Source organism: Physella acuta, unplaced genomic scaffold (genome assembly GCF_028476545.2).
Source record: "Physella acuta isolate Inbredline_101_S28 unplaced genomic scaffold, ASM2847654v3 ptg000211l, whole genome shotgun sequence".
Taxonomy (NCBI): domain Eukaryota; kingdom Metazoa; phylum Mollusca; class Gastropoda; family Physidae; genus Physella; species Physella acuta.
Genome location: NW_026731730.1, coordinates 265760 through 275018, shown reverse-complemented (window position 1 = coordinate 275018; position 9259 = coordinate 265760). Strand labels below are relative to the sequence as shown.

At 39.4% G+C, this 9259-nt stretch overlaps 1 protein-coding gene across 1 annotated transcript; it reads right to left on the bottom strand.

Moving 5' to 3' along the window:
- Positions 1–2083: 2083 nt before the first annotated feature.
- LOC131937491 (uncharacterized) lies at positions 2084–7578 on the bottom strand. Its single transcript, XM_059294974.1, has 4 exons — positions 7356–7578; positions 5829–5989; positions 2879–2989; positions 2084–2210 (listed from the first exon to the last, which is right to left on the bottom strand). The coding sequence occupies exons 1-4, from the start codon at positions 7548–7550 to the stop codon at positions 2084–2086; spliced, it is 594 nt and encodes a 197-aa protein (XP_059150957.1). The 5' UTR covers positions 7551–7578.
- Positions 7579–9259: the final 1681 nt, after the last annotated feature.

Here is a 9259-nt window from a genome sequence, read left to right as displayed (position 1 = left end):
AGATTAATTATTTAGGGAAATTAATTTGTGAGCACGCTACGTCATAATTAACATATATTAGTTTAGGCTCCTGCGCTTTAAGTAAACCATGTGCAAGCAGAAAATAATTAAATCTTGTTTGTTTTTAAATGTTCTGTGATTTTTTAGGTGATTTTTGTTTTTTAATTTAAAAAGACGACCAACTTGGGTCTTTGGTGTACCGAAAAAAAAATGTTTTAAAATTATTTTTTGCATGATTTTTATCAGAATGGTCATAGTATAGTAACTTGCCTAAATTCATCATCATCGTCTTTTACCGTCGATGCCCAGGGTAAATGGGGCCACCAGAGAAAGCCAGTCTTTTGCAACTTTCTCTGCTCTTGTCAGTAGTTTTCTGCTCAAGCTTCATAGTCCTCTTAGAGCTGGACAATCGAACGCCATTGCTGTAACCTCGTCTGGTCTCATCCTTAATACATGGCACATCCAGCGCCATCTTTCTTCAGTTAATTCAGAAAGTTTCAATTTCTAAGTCTCCTAGTTCCTAGATACATATTATTAAAGACAGTCTAGCGCCGGTGGTTGCCATTTATCATTCATTGGTAGCCGGCCCGGTAGGCGGCCCGGTAGGCGGTCCGGTAGGCCTACTTACTATACAAAGTATACAATATGTAGATGGAAGAGATGGTTGCTTTCCTGCATTTATTGATAAACAAAAGAACAGTTAGGACATTATTTTGGAAAAAAGATCTGCATTCGGTCTCTTCCTTCGATAGCCAGTTGTTTTGTTTTTGCAAAAAATCTCGCTTGGCTTTAGTTATGCGTGTTTTATTGTCAGTAGTTGACATATATATATATATATATATATATATATATATATATATATATATATATATATATATATATATATATATATATATATATATATATATATATATATATATATATATATATAACAATGATCTGCAATAACATCCTAGGATTTCCATGATCCGCCACAACAGAGCCTGCACTAAAAGCAAATAACATCATAATCTCGTGGCGCAATTTCATTGTCTCACGAGGCAAAATGAAACATATATATATATATATATATATATATATATATATATATATATATATATATATATATATATATATATATATATATATATATATATATATATACTAAGAAAAAGAAGATATCACAAAACCATTTAGTGAACTAGAAGCAACATCTCTGCACACAGAACTTGAAGTAAGTAGCCAAACAAACATACATCGTTATGGAAAAAAAATTCAGGAGCCCGTGTCAAACTATCACATCCCCCATTCCCTCCCTATATTAGACTACATAGTTTTTCACGCTGGTTTTAAAATGCCCACTCCACGCATTTGGAAAGGCTGGTGGCACTTTTAACAGTCCCGTAAAGGTTATTTACTTAGGGCCCTTACATTTGATGTCGAAACAGTTAAGTTAGTGTGTAAAGCCATGTAGCAGTTTACTTTATTAATTTTGATTGTGTATAATTCAATATCCTAGCTTAAAATAACCGTTTAAACTCTTTTCACCCATTTTGGCGCAACCTTAGGATCGGCTCCCGTGGCGGCCGCCCCACCTGCCCTCCCCTAGCTACGCCACTGGAAGACCATACCAACAAAAACGTGGATTTATGTTGTGAATTCTTTTGTTGAGCCTGAAAATCACGCGACAAAATTTTTTTGTTGGTCCTAATGATCTCACATCACAATAGATTTTATTATGTTTATCTGGTACATTTTTTGTTGAGCTTAAAAATCACACCACAAATATTTTTTTTTAGTTTATGAACTAAATTTTTTGTTGAGCTAAACGATCTCACATCAAAATTTGTGGGGTTTATGAAGTGAAGTTTTTGCTGAGCCTAAAGATCACATATCAAAATGTGTATGCTAGAAAATTATTTGTTGTACCTACAGATCACACATTCAAATGTGTGTGGTTTACGCAGTACATTATTTTTAATGGAGCCTAATTATCTCGCATCAAAATGAGTAGGTTTATATCATGAATTATTTTTAGCCTAAAAATCACTCATGAAAACGCATCGGTTGTATGTAGTAAATTTTACTAGTGTCAGATGTGTTACTAGTCCGAATCTGTTTCATCGTAGTCCTCTTGACTCCAATGTGCGTGAATGTAGGGCTCGACCTCATCAGGGGGATACTCTGAGTAGCCATTCACCGGTCTCGGTAACTCTTTGATAGGTGGCAGGCTGCGAGTATAGAAACAAAAAAAAGTATTATATAATTATTATATTAAATTATTATAAAATTATAAACTTTTTATATAAGGTTTGTATCTACGATAGACTTTCTCTATCCCATATGTGATGCTGTCCCAATTAACGAACTTCGTGTGCCTGAGTAGATTTTCGTAATTTAAAAATAAATAATTTATAAAGCGAAATTTTAATTGGTGGTCGTGCTAATTTAATAACTTTAATACTCTAATGACCTTCATGAACATATGCCTTAAACAGATTTTGAAATTGAGGTGGCAGGACAAAGTGCCGAACATAGAATTATGGAGAAAGGCAATGCCGAAGCCTATAACTGTGCAAATAAGAAGGAGGAAGTGGCGCTGGGTGGGACACACTAGGAAAGGCTCACCCAAATGTTACACGCCAAGCGCTTGAGTGGAACCCCCAGGGAAAGCGGAAGAGAGGGCGCCCAATACAGACCTGGAGGCGGAGTCTTCTTGAAGAACTGAAGCCAACAGGGATGTCTTGGGAGACGGCAGAATTTATAGCCGGGGATCGGATAAAATGGAAGGAAATGGTGGAGGCCCTATGTTCCATAAGGAACAAAGAGGACTAAGTCAATAATCTAATGCTAAGAAGTTTCTAATAAAAAGTACAAGTCTATGACACATCTGCACTACCTGTCAACATTTAGAAATAACGGAACTGGATCCACTAAACTGATCTCGTCAGATTGGTAAGGCGTGGGTTCGCATCTCAAAGCGTTGAGCGATTCTTTTTCTATCAAAGCACTAAAAAATAAAATTTAAGCGTTTGGTTTCAGACGTGGGTCCATGTCAACATCAACCAATCATTAACCCTTCTAATACAGAACTACATCAGCCTGATGAGATCTTGTATCCTTAGTTTAAATAACATGTTTATCCAAGGAGATCAATAATATTACAGACGGGGAGGAGGGGCGCTGATTATACAGACGAACAGGGTTAGGAGGTGAAATCAAAGGAAAAATATTCTGATTAAACCTTGTTCCTCTCTAATTACATTAATAACTGGTCATAGGTTAATAGCATACACCATTAAAAGCAGACTGACACTATCCAAAAGGCAAAAGGGAGAGGGGTGACACCAAAACATTACTAATTTGAAATAAGTAAAGCTGCATGACTGTCTCACATCATACAAAGTGCTTGACTGCCTGATTATGTCACATCATACAAAGTGCTTGACTGCCTGATTGTGATTATGTCACATCATACAAAGTGCTAGACTGCCTGATTATGTCACATCATACAAAGTGCTAGACTGCCTATCTCACATCATACAAAGTACTTGTCTGTCTTACATCATACAAAGTGCTAGACTGCCTATCTCACATCATACAAAGTGCTAGACTGCTTGATTATGTCACATCATACAAAGTGCTAGACTGTCTCACATCATACAAAGTGCTAGACTGCCTGCCTATCTCACATCATACAAAGTGCTTGACTGACTATCTTACATCATACAAAGTGCTAGACTGCCTATCTCACATCATACAAAGTACTTGTCTATCTTACATCATACAAAGTGCTAGACTGTCTCACATCATACAAAGTGCTAGACTGCTTGATTATGTCACATCATACAAAGTACTTGACTGCCTATCTCACATCATACAAAGTGCTAGACTGCCTATCTTACATCATACAAAGTACTTGACTGTCTCACATCATACAAAGTGCTAGACTGTCTCACATCATACAAAGTGCTAGACTTCCTGCCTATCTCACATCATACAAAGTGCTAGACTGTCTCACATCATACAAAGTGCTTGACTGCCTATCTCACATCATACAAAGTGCTAGACTGTCTCACATCATACAAAGTGCTAGACTGTCTCACATCATACAAAGTGCTAGACTTCCTGCCTATCTCACATCATACAAAGTGCTAGACTGACTATCTCACATCATACAAAGTACTTGACTGCGTATCTCACATCATACAAAGTACTTGACTGCCTATCTCACATCATACAAAGTGCTTGACTGTCTGACTATCACACATCATACAAAGTACTTGACTGCTTGACTATCTCACATCATACAAAGTGCTAGACTGCCTATCGTACATCATACAAAGTGCTAGACTGTCTCACATCATACAAAGTGCTTGACTGCCTATCTCACATCATACAAAGTGCTAGACTGTCTCACATCATACAAAGTGCTAGACTTCCTGCCTATCTCACATCATACAAAGTGCTAGACTGACTATCTCACATCATACAAAGTACTTGACTGCGTATCTCACATCATACAAAGTACTTGACTGCCTATCTCACATCATACAAAGTGCTTGACTGTCTGACTATCACACATCATACAAAGTACTTGACTGCTTGACTATCTCACATCATACAAAGTGCTAGACTGCCTATCGTACATCATACAAAGTGCTAGACTGCCTATCTCACATCATACAAACTACTTGACTGCTTGACTATCTCACATCATACAAAGTACTTGACTGCTTGACTATCTCACATCATACAAAGTGCTAGACTGCCTATCTCACATCATGCAAAGTGCTAGACTGCCTGACTATCTCAAATCATACAAAGTACTTGACTGTCTCACATCATACAAAGTGCTTGACTTCCTGAATATCTCACATCATACAAAGTGCTAGACTGCCTATCTCACATCATACAAAGTGCTAGACTGCCTGAATATCTCACATCATACAAAGTGCTAGACAACCTGACTATCTCACATCATACAAAGTGCTAGAAGGCCTATCTCACATCATACAAAGTGCTTGACTGCTTATCGCACATCATACAAAGTACTTGACTGCATGCCTATCTCACATCATACAAAGTACTTGACTGCCTGCCTATCTCACATCATACAAAGTGCTAGACTGTCTCACATCATACAAAGTGCTAGACTGCCTATCTCACATCATGCAAAGTGCTAGACTGCCTATCGTACATCATACAAAGTGCTTGACTGCTTGATTATGTCACATCATACAAAGTACTAGACTGCCTATCTCACATCATACAAAGTGCTTGACTGCTTGATTATGTCACATCATACAAAGTACTAGACTTCCTGCCTATCTCACATCATACAAAGTACTTGTCTGTCTCAAATCATACAAAGTACTTGACTGCTTGACTATCTCACATCATACAAAGTACTAGACTTCCTGCCTATCTCACATCATACAAAGTACTTGTCTGTCTCAAATCATACAAAGTACTTGACTGCTTGACTATCTCACATCATACAAAGTACTAGACTTCCTGCCTATCTCACATCATACAAAGTACTAGACTTCCTGCCTATCTCACATCATACAAAGTACTTGACTGTCTCACATCATACAAAGTGCTAGACTGCCTATCTCACACCATACAAAGTGCTAGACTGCTTGACTATCTCACATCATACAAAGTACTTGACTGTCTCAAATCATACAAAGTACTTGACTGTATAAAATCATACAAAATACTTGACTGTCTCAAATCATACAAAGTACTTGTCTATCTCACATCATACAAAGTGCTAGACTGCCTATCTCACATCATACAAAGTGCTAGACTGCCTGACTATATGAAAGAGTTTTGAACCTCACCCAAGCTTAAAGTACTTCGCGTCCCCTGTGGCCCCCTCAGACAGCACCTTTGATTCGGCCAGCCTCAACTTCCGCTCCTGCTCAGCTACATCGACAGAAAACGACCAGCGTATACCGTACTTGCCTCCATTCTTACGCGACTGATTGTGTCGCCAAACATCCTACAGATTGTTCATGTAAGTCACGCGTCATTATCTAACCACGATTAAGTATTACGAGTCAACTTGTTAGACGCCTTATAAGCTGTTGACTCCGATTTCAGCCTTTATTAGGATTTACCTCTGTGGGATCATCCATAAATGACGTCACACTTTTTTGAAGATGTTTACCTCCCCCCTCCCTTCCTTCACACATCTTCAAAAAAAGTCAGATCTGCCCCCCCCCCCCACACACACACAAAATAACGTCACTCCTCAGCCTACAACTCTCTTCACAATTGCAGTTGAATTTTTCTTAACACACGATATTTATCTAAAATCGTGTCTGAACTCTGTCAACAGAGTATTTAAAACAATTCCTATTACATTTTATTAAAACAGTTTTCTAAAACGCGAAACGGCTAAAATTCGTTTTCTAACATTGCTTTTTTATTATGCAAAAGTGTGACGTCACACCATCTGAACCCCCCTCCCCCTCATCACACACCGTCACAAAATTACGGACCCCCATCCCCCCTACGAGTATGACGTCATTTATGGACTGCCCCCTATAGCCTTTGTCCAACCAAGAACAAACTACGAGGAAGCAGTTGTTTGATTTTGGAGTTGTCTCTCCTACAAGAGTTGCTGTCCCCAACTATTGAACCTCATCTGCCTGCGGGGTTCAAGCTCGAGACGTTTCTCTAGAACAACCATAGCTTTACCGACTCGACCACGTTTGTTTTTAAATTAAATGTAATTAATGAGAGTAACTCAATCGGTACATTAACGTTTTTATATTGGCCCAACTTCTGAAAGACATAGACTCAAGTTGACTGTTCGAAGGGCAGCTCAAAATAAAATGAAGACTCAAAGAACAGTGAAGACAGAAAGTAAATTGTAGAGTGGGTTGATACTATAACTAAGCGGATTTGCGTACCCAGCAGTTGTTATAACTCAGAACTGGGTTTCTTCCAGACGTTTAGTTCCGGGGGTGGGGACACTTGAAACTTAAGGGAGAGTGGGAAACAATGCTGAAAGTGTATATTATGCTAATTATTTTATTTTGTACTGGTAAAGAGGTGGGTGTGACCCCCCCCCCCTCGGATAAGATGCCCGAATGGAAACACTAACACAGATGAATGATGACGACAAGGCAACTTGTCCAATGTTTCACTTGACTTCAGAGGCGTAGCGACCCTACCCGGCGCCCGGGGGAAAACTTTTCGATTGCACCCCCCCCCCCAAACTTTCGATTTGCACCACCCTCAACCTTTCAATTTATTTTTCCAACCCATTACGGCGCCCCCTAAAGTCGGCGCCCGGAGACATGTGTCCCCCCCCCACCCCCCGTCCCCCCCACCCCTCGCTACGCTACTTCTTGACCTACCATCTTACGCATTTCCTTCCAGACCTGTTTCCTGATTTTGTTCCAGTACTTTTTCCCACGGTTGGTGTGCTCAAACATTTTAGTCTTCGGCCAGTTTCTCTGGAAACCTTCACAATCATCCGGGCCGTCACTGGACTGCAGTAGCTCAAGTATTTGATCCTCGCTGTCGCTTTCAACAATGCAACAACACTGCATTTATAGGTATAGCGGCCATTTGATTGGTCTATAATGGAAACAGGATGTAGATTACGTTAAGGTAAGAACTAACATACACCAAATCGCCTACCGTTGTCTTTAGACACCCCCCCCCCCCTTCTCCACCGTCCCCCATCAGTTTTCAAAATCAGCTCTAATGTAGGCCAACTAGATTTATAATCAGTTATGGGCAACGAACCCTTCCCAAACAGATGATTTCGTTCTTACCCCACTTACTTCCCCTTCCCAGATATATGTTCACTGTATAATAATTCAATTTATTTAAAGGTTAATCAAAGTTTGTTAACTTCAAAACACACCACACAAAAAATTGTAAATTTTCATTAATTTTTTTAAAAATAGAAGGTCTATTTAACAACTAAATGTGTGATTTAATATAGATCTAATAACTACTGACCAAAAAGCCTAAACAATAGCTTCGTGTGTACCCAGTCTACATTTCAATTGCGTAAATCAGGGGTCTCCAAACTACGGCCTGCGGGCCGGATGCGGCCCGCGAAGTCCTCTCAACCGGCCCGCGGAGATCTTTTTGTCTAAGGAAAAATCGTTTGTTGGTGATGGTTGAGGAACTTTGCCCAGAAAAAATAAAGACATACCTGGAAGAAACTGGCCCCCGAACTGAAATTTGATAGTTAATGCGGCCCTCGGACTGAAAAGTTTGGAGACCCCTGATTTAGACAAATGCGCACGATAATTTTCTAACACTTAAATCCATCGATAACCAGCGACAAACAAACATATGCGTTACAGAATTGAGCTTTATATATTAGACAAGGCAATGTCGAAAGGTGTTTCACTTCGATAGCATTAAACTCATACGGCATTGTGCTACACAGTAACCAAACTGTACTAATGACCCTTTGGTAAACAAAATATGGTCAAAAATCCTTGTCTTTATTTCTTGTCCTTTTTATTTCGATTTGTTTATGGAGACAAGCAATGAATTTTATAGCTCCATCTCGACGACTTAGCTGACAATGCACTCAACTCTTCCATCCTATACTGTCAACAGAATACATAATAAAATGTGTTGAGGATTTACTCGAGATTCTATAGTAAAATCTCATTCCTCTCTAGAAAAAGGCTAAACCTTTCTTCTTGAAAATAACTGCACCTTTCGGGATAAACAGACCCTGACCTTGATGTGGGCACAAAGGCTTCACCCAACAACCAGGAGATTGAGACGCTGGCCGTCGTTAACCATTTGCCAAATTGGAGCTGCGTGTTCTGCTAAAAGATGTGCGCCATCAACTTCACTTTATGTTGGTCTATATTCCTATACCATCAGAGTTTCTTCCAGGCATCTCTTCGGGAACACTGCCCCCCCCCCCCCCGAAGAAAGTCTACCGCCTCCCCCCCCCCCCCGAAAGAAATGGAATTTATATAGAATATATTTACATTTAACAGTGTCCGCCTCCCGAAGAAAGTCTACCCCCCCCCCCCAAAATTTCAAGTGCCCCCCCCCCCGGAGAAAAAGTCTGGAAGAAACACTGGTGGAGAAGGAAGGGGAAGCAAAAATCCAAGTCCATCCCTTCCCGATAATTAGGCCTAAATGTCATAGTGGTATCAAGCGGTTACATTTTTTAAGCACACAGTATAGAATAAATCTTTTAGTATCGTAGGCCTAATAATTTTTTGGTAAATTACTAACAATCCTAACATTAGTTTTAAGTGGAGTTTAATACTTT

Coding starts and splice junctions, on each gene's coding strand:
- LOC131937491 (XM_059294974.1), bottom strand. CDS start 7,550: ATGCAGTGTTGTTGCATTGTTGAAAGCGACAGCGAGGATCAAATACTT. Junction 2,990..5,828: donor GCGAAGTACTTTAAGCTTGG/GTGAGGTTCAAA, acceptor TTTATTTTTTAG/TGCTTTGATAGAAAAAGAAT. Junction 2,211..2,878: donor TTATTTCTAAATGTTGACAG/GTAGTGCAGATG, acceptor CTATACTCGCAG/CCTGCCACCTATCAAAGAGT.